This window comes from Centrocercus urophasianus, unplaced genomic scaffold, assembly GCF_019232065.1.
Source record: "Centrocercus urophasianus isolate 14NV4802_14NV808 unplaced genomic scaffold, USGS_Curo_1.0 seq_2, whole genome shotgun sequence".
Classification (NCBI taxonomy): Eukaryota; Metazoa; Chordata; class Aves; order Galliformes; family Phasianidae; genus Centrocercus; species Centrocercus urophasianus.
In genome coordinates, this window is record NW_024884755.1 from 1,209,006 (window position 1) to 1,224,645 (window position 15,640).

Sequence of the window (15,640 nt, forward strand, 5' to 3'; positions counted from 1 at the left end):
ACATGAGGTAGAACTAGAACACAAGTAGGAAAGTGAATGTGAGCCTGTTTTAATCTGTTATTTGCAACTCTAAATTATATTTGGGAGAGGGTTTCCTGTCACGTGTATACAAATGGATCTGGTCTAGATAAGGCAGCAGTTACTTCATAGAGAAAATATTTGTTTCACTTAGTGTGCTTTGGTCCACTCAAGTTGATGGCGAAAATTTTTAAGTGAAGTCCATCAAATTAACATTCTTAGTAATGTAGATGTTTTTGTTTCTGTTTAAATTTCCACGTACTGGGGATGAGTGGACTGATGAAATACATATGCTCCAGTCAGAATGTGCCTTGTGCAACAGCCTGGTGAATGTTTTGGGACTTGGTTATTTCTTTGCAGTGCATAACCAGAATTATGGTGATGCTTTGCTTTTTCTGTAGAAAGCGTAAAGTAGAATAAAAATGATTATTAGCAAACAATATTTCTTGTGAACCTCTAGGATCATGCTGTTGCATGTACTTCTTTTGTATTTCCAAACTGACAGCTCCAAGACAGGGAATATAAAAGTTTGGAGAGGGAAATATTTTTTTAAAAGGTCATCTGTAACTTGTGAGTATTTTAACTTCTATACAATGGCACTGTGAGTCCTGATTAAAACCTGGTAGGTATAGCATCAAGGTCCAGAATATAGTAAATGTGGCAAAATCAGGTCATCAGTGAAGTGCATACTGTGCCTGTTTTTCCTACAAATTCAATTTTGAGAGTCTTCTCTAAGCAGATCAGCAAGAGGAAGAGATGCAACCATCACAGTTTGCATAAGAGGAGATTCCAGTGGATTTAAGGAAAAAATATGACAATTGAGCACTGGAACAGGAGCCTGGGAAGGTTGTATGGTCTTCCTTGAAGGCAGAATAAATGTCTGAGCAACCTGATCTAACACTGAAATTAGCTTAGCTGCAGTCAGGAGGCTGGACTAGATGATGTCCCTTCAAAAATCCCTTCCAAAATAAATCGGTCTGTGATAGAAGGCACCTTTGTCTAAAACAGAGTGGTGTTAAATGCATCGCTTTTTATGAACAGACACATGATGTACTGTACAAGAAGTCTGCCACAAGAGGGAGGACGCACGGTGCGGCCCGATGCTTGTGTGAGTGGGCGGTAGCTGAGCTGGAAACTTTCTCACAGACCTCATCCCTGTGCAGGGGCAATCCCCAGGCGCCTGTTGTGTGTGAAGCCTGTAATGTGTGAGCTAAAGAAATAGAGGACATTACTTGCTTGCTGTCCTGATGCCAGGAGGATCTGGTGCCAGGCTTTAACAGTTGCATTCGACAAGAGGAACGTGGATTACGACTCTGCTACATTTTCCTAAGAAGGTAACCTGCTCTAAGGAGCCTTTAGATAAACAAGAAAAAGCTATAAATCTCATGTCAACATCCACTTCTCAACTCTGCTCAGTCAGCATGGAAAAAAAACTGTACTGCTTTCTTTTTTTATATTAACTGCTGTTCAAGTACGGGTGCTTTGTATATCATGTTCTTAATTTAGCCTGGTGCTTACAATACTCCTTCAGTTTTCAAGAAGTGGTTTCTGAATAAAGATACAAGTGACTGTCCTCTTTACCTAAATAGTCTTAAAGATAAATTAGTGCTACTGTCAAAATATAAAGAATATTTTACACAGGCTGTATCAGCATGAAACAGAAAATACTGTTACTGTGTGTTCCTGAGTTATAATGACTTGAGACTAATGTTAAGTAGGAAATTCTCATAGCATTTTTGAACAAATACATAGAATGGAGACTTGGTAATGTATAAGTGATTACTGTTAGTAGTTGAACAGCTTGAGGAACGTGCAGGTATGTTTCATGCTTGAAAGTATTCCTGAAAATCTCTATGGACATAATACTGATGGAAAAAGAGTGAGTGTTTGGATCCAAATCGATAGTGTGTAACAGATTTATGTAGCATCAGAACAATGTTACTGAATGAAGAAGGCTTGGTACTTTCTCATTAGGAATTTTGAACAAATGAATGTCCTTTTTCAATCATTTTCTTAGGATCTGATAGAGTTCTAGAGAAAGAGGCTGCAGATATGAGTTGTGTTCTAAAATGAAGAATCTGAAATTGAAGATTGTCTTCAAAAGCTGATTTGCCTTTGTGATAAGTTCTGATGCTTGAGTAATTTTTTTCTCCTTTCTTTAACATCTTACATACTTTAATGTTAAGAACAAAACGAACATTTTATAAATTAGAAAGATTTTTTTTTTGTTGTAGTAACAAGTCTACATGTGTGCTTTAACATATTGCTTTTTCCAGTTCTATAGAAATGCTGTTTTGTTTAAGCTTTGGGGTTTTTACAATGTCCATATATTTCTGATATATGTTTATAGAAGAAAAACAGCTTCTCAAGGGCTGCACTCCCATTTGAGAAGGACTACAAGAATGATAACATTTCCAGTAACTGCTGTTCCCCATAATCTTTCTCTTGCGTGTCACAATCAGAAGGAAACAGAACTGTGTTCTCTTTCAGATTTGAAAAAATGTGGGCAAGTACAAAAAGATAAAACATTTGTGGTGTGTTTGAAAACATTCTTTTTAAAATTGTCCGTTATTTGAGAGTTCATATTTGGATATGGGGATAAACTCCACTGTGGCACAAGTACTTCAGCAAGCGTCTTTGTGTTGCTGAAGGAAAGTTCATTACTTCCTATGAGAGCAGTATACTCATTATGGTAAAACTCAGTTGTTAATGCTCATTAATGGTCATCTTCATAGCCTTTGTATGTGTATCTTTCTGCTTTGTAGCATTATTTTTGAATGATGGAGAAAAACATCTGAAAAATATGGGAAATATTTCAAAACTTGGCAGAACCCTACTAAAAAAACCCAATTGTTGGGAAAAGTCAGGAGGGGACATGGTTTGTGCCAGCATGGAGAGGATCACAGGAGAAGTGAAACTTTTTAAACCACAATAGAAGCATGTGACAGGGGGCCCAAATGGGGTGACTGGAAAGAAGGGAATCCCTTTCAAATGCAGTCTTCTGTCTGTATCTTTGGAACCTAATGCAATCCATACCGCTGGGAGTACAGTTGCAGAGGGGAACCCTGAAGAGTTGTTTGCTCAAGTACATGTTGTTCTGAGGGTTCTGGTTTGCAGTCTAGGAAAGAAGCATTGCTGTGTCTGTGCAAGAGGAGGCCAGCCTACTCCGCCTGGGGATCTCCCTCCCAACACAGAGGTCAGAACTCTTAACCTGGAGGAAGTTCTGCCTGATGGTATGTGCTCTGACAGTGTTGTAGAAGTAGTTGGCAGGCTATTCTGGTTTGTTCTGCGTTTACACCATAATGCTTATCAGTCCTGACGTCAGAAGAATTTAAATTATTTAGGACTGCTGAGAAAATAGTTCTCATCTGCAGTCTTTAGATAATAAGAAGCATTTGTAGAGCTCCAATCTATTTAAAAATTACTGGATTCAGTAATCTGAATGTGTCAAAGTCTTAGAAACTATGGACAGGGAAAAAAAGCAACAGTAAAGTGTGGAAACCTAACAGGAAATGAATTCAGTAGTTGCCCTTTTCTGAGAGAAGTTCTGAGGGAATTGTTTTAAAGGGCAAAGCAATCAGTCTCCTATACTTCAGTAGCAAATACCCTACTATTACCTACTTGAGCTCTCAGCTTATCTGGACTGTGTGAGGATGAACTTTCTTCAGGCATTATTACTAGCTCAAATTGTGAGCTCTAGTTTATTGCACATTTGAGCATTATAATTCAGCAAACACAAGTATTAATATCAAGGCTGTCAGGAATTTACTGACTGTGCCTATTCCATCTCTTCAGAAACTCATTTCTTCTGGGCTTTGTACTGGTGGCTTTTCTAAGTCTGATACTCCAAATTGTTGTGGCTACACTGCGTACAGAAGAATGATGGGGTTGGAAAGCAATTGTACTGAGATCACTGATGAAGATGTTGAACAAGACCAGTATTCAGTTTGTCTGAGTGAAAGTAAAAACTGAAGTCTGCTTGTTCAGAACTGACACATCACAGTGGTTACCAATGGCATTTCAATATTTTTCTGCTAAAAACAGTATTTAAAAAAAAAAAAAAGGAAAAAAAAAAAAAGAAACAACAACATGAGAAAATGAATTTTCCAGTAACTTTTGCTGTGTACAAGCATAAAGATGTGGCAGTGAACAAAAGCAGTATGCGGAAGAGCAATTTACTTGCCTGCTTTGCAGACCTTCTGCATATTGTTGTGTTTATTCACCTGTCCTATGTCTTCTTTCCTACACCACTTCAGGATTGATTCTAAACTTCTCCATACATAGGGTTAGATACTTCTCTTCAAAAGTACTTTCTGACAGATGAGTGCACAACTTAGCACACTCCCAAATCTTGTGAAAGGAACAGAAAAGGCCTACACAGCTTCTTAAAAAAGCAATTTACATCAAAGTAGAAGGATTTTTTCAGAATAGCAGTCTATGTATTTCTAAATCTAAGTTGTGAAGTTGTTTCTTCATGCTTCATGCTCACTTCTGTGTCAAATACCATTTATCAGTCTACCCCACTGCAGCCATCTGTCACATAGCAAGATGAAATAGAATATTGATGCAAAAGCTCAACCTCCACTGCTGTACCACCGACATCTGCCTCTGCTGTCGTGGTCCAACTTAATAAAATAGGAGGCGTTACTTTTGAAGGTGTTCTTGTATACTGCACTGTTCTCCTGTCACCTGCAATAAACAGAATGTATGAGAGTGATGTGGGAGTGCATGTGGAAGTTCCATGGCATCTGATGTGGAAGTGCGTATGAAGCAAAGGTATGGAACTGAATTCTTCTGTGCAGAAAAAATGGCACCACTGACATTCATTGATGCTTGCAGAATGTTTATGGAGACCAACCAGTGGATGTGAGCACAGAGAGGCAGTGGGTGGTGTGTGGCAGCAGTGACATTGGGTCACTTCCATTAGTGCAGATATTTACAAGTGTGGCATGCAGGCTCTTGTTCATCACTGTTGAATATGTGGAGCTGATGGTGGTCACTATGTTTAAAAATGGCATTTTGTAGGTAAGAATTTGCTCTTCAGACAGGGTTACTGTGCTCTTTGTTGTATTTGGAAATAACGAGGAGATATTGCTTTTGGAGCAAGCCATGTGTAGGTAGTCTGGAAATACAAGAATCTTAAGAATATGATTTTCACTGTGCTGCTTTTCACTGCCTTATGTCTTTTTTGCCTTTTAATTTTATCACCTTTTAGATATTTGGTGTTTGTTTTTATCTCTGGAAGCAATTCATGAAAACAATTTCTGTTAGTAATAAGAACAAAAAAAATTGTACTACTGGAAAATGGTTTATAAACACCAACTACGTTAACTCAGAGAGCAACAAATGAAAAGCTAGCATTATTTTTTCTTTTTTGTTGTTGCCTTTTGGAAAAACTTTGGCTCTGGCTGCACAACATTAGAATCCTAGCAGAACTTTGGTTTGAAAGAATTCATTAGGTGCCTCTAGATTAGGATTTCACTAAAATGTACAAAGGAGGTGATTGTTTCTCAAACAGCTTTATAGGTAATTTTGCCAGTAACTCTGAATATAGGAAAAAAGCTTCTCCATGCAAATGTCCTTTTGCTTCCTAACAGATCTTACATTTACTTTTCTCTAGACAACAGGTGTTTCTAGCCTGTTTGTGAAATCTTGTTTTTCAGCACGTAAAAAGCTGTTGTATAAGTGCTTTACTACTGTGTTAAAACAAAAACAAACAAAAAAACACCAACAAAAAAAGAAAAAAAACAACAAAAAAACTAACCAACAAATGATACCTTGATTGCTCTTGAAGTTATTGTACTCATTTTCTCATTTTCCTCGTTGAAATAAAGTGACCCTCTGAAATTTGGCACAAAGCGCACTTTAGAGAAAGTGCAGGGTTTCAATAGCTTTCCTTTGCAGAAGCTCTGGTGAGCTGTGTGTTTCAACAAAAAAGGAATTTGCTGATAAGGGAGAAGCTTATTTTTTGGAATTTCTCAAAAAATGTCTCCATGTCATTTCAGTGTCAGGTTTCCTCAGTAGTGGGAACAAACCAGTTAAAGTTGTTCCAACAGAAAAACTATCTCATATGGTATTTTGGGAGCTGCTTTGGGGAAATGGGGGTCTAGAGTCTGTCTGGCTCACTATCAGTTCCAAATGGGGAGATGATTCCTGTCAGCTGGTGACAACAGCAATGTTTATGGAGTGGTAATAGGTGCAAAAGCATAATAGCCACAGATTTTAAAATTTTATGGAGAATATCTATTTTATGGAGAATAGCTATCTTACTGTTCTAGTTCCCACCTTCCGTTCTTTTCATTGTTGTTTCTTTCTTCTTACAGAACCAACTGCTGCCTTTACCAGGAAGAGGGCATTTTGGCTCTGCTTGTACTGTTAAACCTGTGTCTGCAGACTGGAAATTTTCCTGTTTAATTGTGGTCAGCGAATACTGTGGTATCTCTTTGCTTTAACAAACTTGCAAATGAAGCAAAATCCAACACAGTTGTTGCTGTGGCTGTTGATGTTCCTCTTTGATACGGTGCCATTCATCTGTGAGAAATCAATGAAAGACAGAGCTATCAAACTGATGCAAGATACACGTTTAATTGATGGGTATGTAAACGTCTTCAACTAAACTCTCAATGAATCTTCATAAGTGAGGAGGAGGTGCTAAAATGTGTTAGGATAAGTTGGGATGCAGACTATTCCTGGCACATAGTAGTTAGCTACTGTTGAGATTTATCAGCTGGACAGAATTCCAATTCATAGGCTAGTTAATGCAAGAATGTCTTACTCTAAATGCATTTGTGATTTTCTGGTGAGATTTCAATGCTGAATTGAAATTGCCCTTGTCTCCTTCCCATAATTTAGTGGCATCTTTGGTAGTGATGACTTCTTTACAGAGTTAGGAGGCAGGTACCGTGGTTTGAAAGAGTATCCTTACAACTAGAAGGAATGATATCTCTGATGTGTTTTAACCTGAGAACAGAAGCACTGGTTATAATGAACATTTGCTTCTAAGGAGCATGGTGGATGATATTAGCATGAATGGGCATGAATTAGCATGAAGAATGAAGATATTAATTCTTCCATTCCTTCAGAAATAGAGGGGAAAAAAATAAATACAGATGCATAACAGCAGTAAAAGTGAGAAGCATAAAGCTTTCTTGCTGTCCTGATTAGAAGGAGCTTTAAGAATTAAAGATGCTTTGCAAAGGAAGGATATTTTTAGTATCTGTTAAACCAGGATTATTGGCAGTTATTGGTCTGTAAAACTAAGATGAATAGAAGAAATTACATTTGGATTAGAAGAGGAACAACTTATTTCCACCCTACTTGTTTTCTATTCTAGCCACAATGACTTTGTGCTACGGCTGAGAATGTTTTACCAAAATAGAATCAGTAAAGTCAACTTAAGAGAAATCAACAAGACACACACGAACCTTCTGAAACTTAAGGCTGGTTATGTGGGAGCTCAGGTACGTACTGTCATGGCAGTGAGCCTGTATGAGGACACATTTTTACACTTGTCTCATTCCCTTCCCAATCACAGAGGTATTACTGGCTCTGGCTCTGGCTCTTTCTGTTCTGAGAGACAAAATGATATTGAAAAGCAACAGGCACTTTTCTGTGTCATTTGTATTGCAAATGTTCGTGTTTATAATCCAGCTACCCTTAATCAAAACAGCAGCAATTGCTTTCTGGTAAATGAATTATATTTAAAAAGTTACATCTGCTTTTCTGCATGTATTGTGGCGTTGTTTAGTAAGTTGGGAGAGCTGAATTGCACAACATTTTGCTCAGAGGGGAAAAATTATAGTAGCTTGTAAACTGTAAGAAATCACTTTGACCTGTACTTGTGAACTCCACTATTAGCAATCTGTAGCTTCCCAGTTGGAACACAGATCATCTAGTTTACTTGTCAATGTCTCTTTCAGTTTTGGTCAGTGTATGTTCTTTGCAGCGCTCAGAACAAGGATGCTGTGCGTCTGACCTTAGAGCAAATTGATGTTGTCAAGAGGATGTGTAACAGCTACGAAGAACTTGAACTTGTAACAAGTTCCCAAGGTGATACTCTCTCTTGCAGCTGGTTTTTTTTTTTTTTTTTTTTTTTTTTTTTAATTAGGTTTCCAAAAGCATGTGCAGAAGAGAAGAAACTAAGCGGGCAAGTTAGCTATCCTAGTTTAAAGAGTAACTTCCATTTTTCTATTCAACTACAATATCTGACTGTGCAAAGCCCTGGCTTGCTGCAGCTTTAAGATAATTTTCCACATAAGTATACACTGAAATAAAGCTCCTGTCTTACGAAAACATCAGTATTATTTTTGCAACTCTGAATAACCATTTTTTCTCAATAGTGTATGAAATTGCTTTGGAATTACTTTGATGTTTCCAGGTATCTCTGACAGTAGGAAGATTGCATGTTTGATTGGAATAGAAGGCGGTCACTCCATTGACAGCAGTTTGGCAGCATTGAGGATGTATTATGACCTAGGTGTTCGTTACATGACTTTAACACATTCCTGCAATACTCCTTGGTAACTAATGTGCATGTGTTTGTGTAACCATATCATGCAATGTGGTGGCAGTTCCAGGAGGGGGAAAAATGTGGATTCAAAGTCTGCCTGTGTCATACTCAGTCCAAACGAAGTCAAGGATGACAGGGTTGGGAGGTCGATCACCTGTCCTGTAGCAAGTGGGTGTCTGAAGGATCTGTTGTGCGGTGCTTCCTGCACTGACAATTTAGAAACTTTTAAACTTTGTTAGCAATAGAAAAACGGGAAAGTTGCCTTCTGTTTTGTTTTATTAGAGAGGGTTGCATAGGTCAAAACAGACAAAAACAACAAAATAAGATGATGAATATAATGTGGCTTAAAGTTAGTAAATGCTTTCTAAGAACTTGGCAGTAAGAAGCCTTTAAAGCCATCATCTCAAAATCATGGGTCCCATATGCGGCTATGGAGATGGTTACTCAGTTCCTCTCTCAGAGTATGAGTACCTACTCTTTGTTGAATTGACAAACTTCCTTTAAACTAAGGCAAAAGAAAGCTGTGTGCAGAAGTCTGAAACATACTGGCTTTATGGCTGACGGGTAGCTGACAATTCACCTTTGCTTTCTGATGAAGTTTTGTTTAATCAGAAAAATTCGGGCTTGTCATTGTCATTGTGAAGCTTGTCATTTTTACACAAACATGCAACAGACCTGAACAGTAAATATATGGAACACTATGTGAACAAGATACTTACTGTGCAGCTCATTATCCCGCAGTTTGGCTGTGTGATATGGCTTTATTGTGTATAACATATGATGTTTCAGTAGCTGATATTGTAGTCTGCAGAATATGACTCTCCTCTCTCACTCCTCTTCTTAAGGTCTGAATCTTCATCTAAAGGAATACACAACTTTTATCCTAATATTATTGGTTTGACTGCATTCGGCCAAGTAAGGATCTCTTTTTGATTGATAATCTAATCAATCTCTCATGCAACTAACAACTTCTGACCTTTTCAAGAACAACTTATCATTAAAAACTATTTCTGTAAGTGCTTGCTAATTAGGAGTGATTAGGATTCAGTAAGTATGAATTTGTGATGTTTATGTATTAGATTTCATTCTAACAACTGTTTCAACACAGTTCTGATGTGTGAAATAAAGTGGAAGTAGTGAGATGTGAATAACAATTCAAAAAATTTATTTTGGATTGATTAAGCTTAGTTTGAGCATGTGGTGGTATTCTAGTTAATTATGAGTGAATAAATCTGACAGCTGCAGAATTTATCTGGTTACATACATCATCTAAATAATTTCCTTTAAGGAAACACAATACTGACACTGTTGTCTGTAAATCTGTTCTAGGAAGTGGTAAAGGAAATGAATCGTCTGGGTATGCTGATAGATTTATCTCATACTTCATATTCCACAGCAAAAACTGCACTACGTATCTCAAAAGCACCAGTAATTTTCAGCCATTCTTCTGCATTTTCTGTTTGTAATCACTCCAGAAATGTTCCTGATGATATCCTCCTGAACCTGGTGAGTGCTTTAAAAAAACAAACAAACAAACAAACAACAAACCAAAACCAACAAAATGAGGGGGAGGTGCCAGTGTTTGACTAGTCTGAGGCAAATTTATACATGCAAATCACAGTGTTTACATTTCACCCCCTCATCTATGAACTGGATTTAAGCAGATCCCAGAGCAGCAAGTTACACGTTCACTTCTGAAGTATCTTCTTTGGGTTGTGTTTTATCTTTCTTTACAAGAATAAAGTGGTCGCAAATTCTTTGAAATTCTGATAGAGTTTGTTTGATGTTGTCACCGGACTCTGGTGATTCAGGCCATATGAGGATGTAATGAATCCAGGGCGAAGGGCAGAAAGGCAAAGCCTTGTGTTGCCATCTGACCTTTGATGTACATTGTTGTTATGCTCACTGGTGGATGGATAGAAAAGGTTCTGCACAAGATGCCTATAACGTTTGCAGGACACACATATGGACACTCATCACCAGTCTCTTCCTTTCTTTCAGAAAAAGAACAAGGGGATTATTATGGTGACATTCAATGCAGATGTACTGGCCTGTGGCAGAAAAGTTGTTAATGTTTCTACCCTAGCAGGTTTGAAGTGAATAATTTTGATTTCTGTGGGTGACTTCCAAGAATTTCTTGCCATCTGGGTCATTTTTCAGACTGTGTAAATGGTACTGTTTGCTTATTTCCTTCCCCACACTATCCCAGCTCTGAGTCTTTTTGGAGCTGATGTTCATTTAAACTATAGCAAGAGCTACAGGGTGCATAGCTTGAGGGACTGATACTCCTACATAAAGCCAAGAACTATTAATCCCAAAGTAATTGTTACTTGCTGGAAAATACCTTAAATCTTTCCACTTAAAGAGTCCAAAACACTGGTATGTAATGGGTAATGAAAAATCTGTTGGTATATTTGGGCTTTCTGTTGGGAATAAATGTGCAGAGATGACTGTGTCTTTTTCTTCGTTTATATCTCACTGCTTTAGATGTTATATTGAAGACTGCTATCTGATGCACTTTGTAACATAGAATACCCAGATGAGCACGAGTAAATATTCTGAATGCATCGACTGTGCTATTAAAATTTAACCACTATTATCAGGGTGTCTTTTGAGCTATTTTTAAAAATAATTTGACTACAAATACATGTTTATGAACAGTAGTCTGGTGCCAGTATGTCTGAACTGAATTATTTCTTCCTGGGATATGCTTACAAGTTGTTTTCTTTGTTATTTTCTTTCAGATCATTTTGATCACATAAAGAAAATTGCAGGTTCAGAATCAATAGGAATTGGTGGTGACTATGATGGAGTGGAACGGTTGGTAAAATCATAAACACATTGATATTTGCTCTTTAAATTTTGATTCCTTTTGGGAAAAAAAAGAAGATAGACTAAAAGAGTTTTAGTACATTGTCCTGTGATGAATGCTAAAACAAGCTTTATGAAGAAAGGACACAAATATTACACGCAAGAATGAGTGCCTTAAGTGAGGACACCAGCCCTAATGTATAGTCAGCTTTGCAAACGTGTGCTGTAGGCAGCAGTTTGTGCATGCAGAAACGATGATGGAGGGTGCCTTCTTCCAGACCAGTGATGAATTACAGAAAATATGCTTCACCCTTCAGAAGGTAAATGAGTTACCCCAGGACTGATTGTTGTGGTCCTTTTCAACCCAGACCATTCTATGATTCTGGGACTGCTGCAAAACTCTTCTCTCTGCTGTTACTTTCTAGAGGGAAAAGCCTAAAATGCCTTGGGGCTGTGTAACCACCCCTGCCTTCTGGGCTCAATCAGCTATCCTTGGCATATGCTCGAGGAAAGCAGAACATAGTGAACTGTCAAAAACATAATCTTTTCTGTTCACTCCTGGGCAACTGTATCTGGTGATACAGATGTTTCCTCCTACTCTCAAGGCCACATATAGGAGGTTCAATGCTGTTGTCCTGCCTGCACGTAAGTGCGTGTTCCTTCCAGAATGCATAGTTTAGTTCTACTGAGATCCTCTCTGCGAAAAAGTGTCTTCAATGTTGTCTCAGTCCTGCTTTGTGTTACATCAGTTGGATTCTTCATTTTTATGACATCTCAGAGGAAGAAGTGGGTATAAAAAAAGCTCATTCTAAAAGTGAATATGTGCAAAAGACTACTTAAATATTTTGGTACATTTTTAAGCGATCTGTGTTGAATGTTCTTGTGTGGCTCTTGCCAACAGTTTCCCTGAGGGACTGGAAGATGTTTCGAAATACCCTTCTTTGATTGAGGAACTTCTTAGAAGAGGGTGGAATGAAACTGAACTAAAAGGGGTCTTAAAGGAAAACTTCCTCCGTGTCTTCAGGGAAGTGGAAAACGTAAGACTAAAAACTAAACCGAATACTGATTCTTACTAAAGGGAAGAGAGATACTGCTGATGTATTGGTTTTTTTATATATACAATGAGAGAGTCATGAGGGAGAGTAAGTACTTAAAGTAGTAATTCCAAACACCAGGAAAGAAACTGAGATGTAAGAGAATATTAGCAGAATAAAGGAAAGTGAGAGAGAGAGAGTGGATGGAACTCTGTGGGGCCTTTTCTCTCTGGGGTAGTCTAGACAAGTAAACATAATTGACCTCTAAACACAGTCACTGCACGCTTTGGAGAAGCTGATGATTTTCCTACCACATAAACCTTTTTCTTAACTGTGTTTGTTGATGCAGTAAGGAATGCTGACTCCTGAAAATCAATTAAGTTCTTGTCCTAGGATCAGTCTCCTTTCCAAATGGCTCGTCATGACTAGGTCGCTAACAGACAGTAAGTGTAACAACTAGATCACAGCAAACTTGAAGTATAAATGTCAGAAAGGAGTCAAGAAGAATGAGGGAGAAGTGGCAAGAAAAGAGACAGTATGAAAAAAGTAAGAATACCCTAAGTGATAACTTTTCAAAAGGTCTAGGTTGCAAATTGCAAGCTGCCTGCCTATTCTTGTTTTTCTTTACAGAATTTAATAAGTAGGTATTATACACAAGACCTTATAGACAATGTATTTTTTTTCCCATTTACCTTTTTGAGGTATGTTATGTGTAAAGAAATTAAGGAGTTTTGTACTATTCCAACTACTCTGCCAGAATATCTGCCTGTTGCTGAGTTGTATATGTGGCAACCTGATGTGAAAAGGCAGACATTCATCATACTTAATCAGACTATGCGATTTTTTCTGATCATCTTCCTTCTGAATTAGACATCTTTGAAATTCTGTCCTGTGGATATGAGCTGACTTATGGAAGAATGCTTATGAGTTTGTTTATTTACGGCCTTTTAATTAATGCATTTGCATGTAGTGGAAGCTGAGGCAAAGAAAAGCCAGTACTGTGACTATTGCTATAATTCATTTGCAACTATTACTGTGAAATATTTCATTGGAATGCAAATATGAGGATAATGATGTTGTTTTACTCGAGTTCAAATATGCTTTTGCAATGCAGTTTGAGTTGCTTCACTTGAAATAGCATTGAATTTGCCAGCTACATTAAGATTTTTGCCATCGTATCAATCTGGCTTTCAAGGGCAATCTTTTGAATTTTTCTAGGTGCGGAACAATAATGGAGAATGGATGGATGTGGGTGAGAGTGAAATTCCTCATGAAGAAGTACAAAATTCCTGTCGCCTAGACCTACATAATATTCAGATTCAACCTGACAGGTCTTTTGGATTTCCTTCTATGGCACAGTCATTTAGTCTATCGCTTGTATTTGTACCATATTTAATACTATATTATTATTTATAGTATTGTGGATTCTGGAAAGAATGAAGAAAATTAATGCCACTAGTTACCTTCTGAGGGACGAGCTGTTAATGTAGACCTAGGCTAGAATATTTAATACCATTTCCATACTTTCACCTGCACACTTGAAAGTTAGCGTAGATTTTAAATGTTGTGGCAAAAGCATTTAGAATTAGAAGTGAGAAATTCTATCACCCTGATCAAACCAGGAGCAACTTTGTAAATAGAAAATAGTTGTGCTTAATAAATCCTGTACTACATGACACATGATTTTGGTACACATGTTGTGGCATTTGATGTTAATACCAGGGTCTAGAATCAGCAGTACCACACAGGCTTTAGTGGGCACGATTATGATATTGAGACAGCTGTACCAGGATTTTGTCAAACATAACTTCTTTTTACATGGTACAGGAGTCACCACTGGTTAGAAGAAGACACCCCCACCCTAGTAGGTGTAGAAGAGTGCGTGTGTGTGTTTTTTGGTTTTTGTTTTTAGTTTAGACAACAAACTGGATAATGTGGATACTTGAATTCAGTTTTCATACCTACATTTAGCTTTAGAGAACTATTCTGTAGTACTAAACTCATTTTTGAACCCTGACCAGGACAATGGGAAGCTGGAGAATTACTGAAGGGAAAAGGTAGGTGGCTCATATTCGGATGTTAGCAGAATAAAGGAGCAGATGTTCAGGTAGTGTTGTAGGTACTCTTGTTTAATTTGAGGATAATGTCAAGCAGGAACAGAATTGAAACAGCAAGTCAGTTTTTCTCTAGAATAACTTGAGGCTGCTCCTGCGGATGGCCATTCCTGTGTATGTGTGCCAGTAGTGTTTCTGGAGGAAGACAGTTCCTGCTGTTGCTTCAAAATGAAGCTTAATTAGCTCATCTGATAGGCTGGTCTCATTGATAAGTATATTCTGAATATGTTAGAGGCACTTGAGGAATTATTTGCAAGCTGTGTTGAATATTTTAGTGCAAACAAACCAAGTTTTTAAGAAAGTTTCTCAACAAATACTAAGACTGTTTATGGACATACAGTGGAGAATTTCAGCACAAGTTCTGTCTTCTCAATACTGCTTAACTGGTATCACAAATTGTTTTTACAGCAAGTGATGCTAGTCAAATGATAAATGCTATAAGGTAGATATTTACTTTGCATTCTTCTGCTAATAGTTTCAAAAGCTGCTGGAAAACTGCCACCCATGGTCTCTGTTCACAAAAATAGTACTGTGATAGTAAGTCAATTGCATATTTGAAATGTAAGATGCCTTTTTATTTCTGTGTTGTCAATTTCCTGCCTAATTTCTACTCTTTTTTCCCATTACTGAAGCATGGATTCAAAATACATTTGTCTCCTTGAAGTTGTGGATAATACCTTTGTATTGTTCTGATTTCATGATAGTACAGGTAACTGTGGTTTACTTCCTTGTTTTATGTGTAGTGTATTTGTGCTTATTTTCTGACTTTTGTGTAACATTTAATTTGTAATCTCATGGAAAACTATGAAATTAAATAAAATATTGCTTAAAATTTTCTAGATGCTGTTGCAATCTCACAAAACAGTGTAAAGTTCAAAACCATATGAAGCCCTGAAATAAACCCTGTGCAACTTTGCTGCAGAAGGAAGGTCATGGTATTGTGAGGCTACTGAGCCTCTCTGCATTGGAAGCTAGTTCCGCCACGGTAGACAGAAGAAAGTCAGATAGATTCAAGCCTACAGGCTTTAAGGCTCCTGGAGGTGGGTAGTTAGCTTCATCTTCATTCAAATGCAGCCTAACCTGGAGAGAAGTTTTAGCAGGTACTTCTGAAAGGGAAATGTGGGTGACACAGTGTCATTGCAGCAAGTCCTTGA

The 15,640-nt window shown here is 37.7% G+C and overlaps 1 protein-coding gene across 2 annotated transcripts; it reads left to right on the forward strand.

Moving 5' to 3' along the window:
• Positions 1–1,169: 1,169 nt before the first annotated feature.
• LOC122161913 (dipeptidase 2-like) lies at positions 1,170–15,321 on the forward strand. Of its 2 annotated transcripts, XM_042821682.1 has the most exons (11): positions 1,170–1,352; positions 6,342–6,612; positions 7,352–7,478; positions 7,938–8,067; positions 8,396–8,537; positions 9,373–9,442; positions 9,857–10,033; positions 10,529–10,616; positions 11,272–11,347; positions 12,240–12,375; positions 13,591–15,321. In XM_042821682.1, the coding sequence occupies exons 2-11, from the start codon at positions 6,482–6,484 to the stop codon at positions 13,786–13,788; spliced, it is 1,275 nt and encodes a 424-aa protein (XP_042677616.1). In that variant the 5' UTR covers positions 1,170–1,352; positions 6,342–6,481; the 3' UTR covers positions 13,789–15,321. The 2 variants fall into 2 exon arrangements, with proteins under 2 accessions (XP_042677616.1, XP_042677617.1); XM_042821683.1 differs by lacking the exons at positions 1,170–1,352; positions 6,342–6,612 and having other exon boundaries at positions 7,369–7,478; positions 7,964–8,067.
• Positions 15,322–15,640: the final 319 nt, after the last annotated feature.

Coding starts and splice junctions, on each gene's coding strand:
- LOC122161913 (XM_042821682.1), top strand. CDS start 6,482: ATGAAGCAAAATCCAACACAGTTGTTGCTGTGGCTGTTGATGTTCCTC. Junction 7,479..7,937: donor CTGGTTATGTGGGAGCTCAG/GTACGTACTGTC, acceptor TGTCTCTTTCAG/TTTTGGTCAGTGTATGTTCT. Junction 10,617..11,271: donor TAATGTTTCTACCCTAGCAG/GTTTGAAGTGAA, acceptor ATTTTCTTTCAG/ATCATTTTGATCACATAAAG.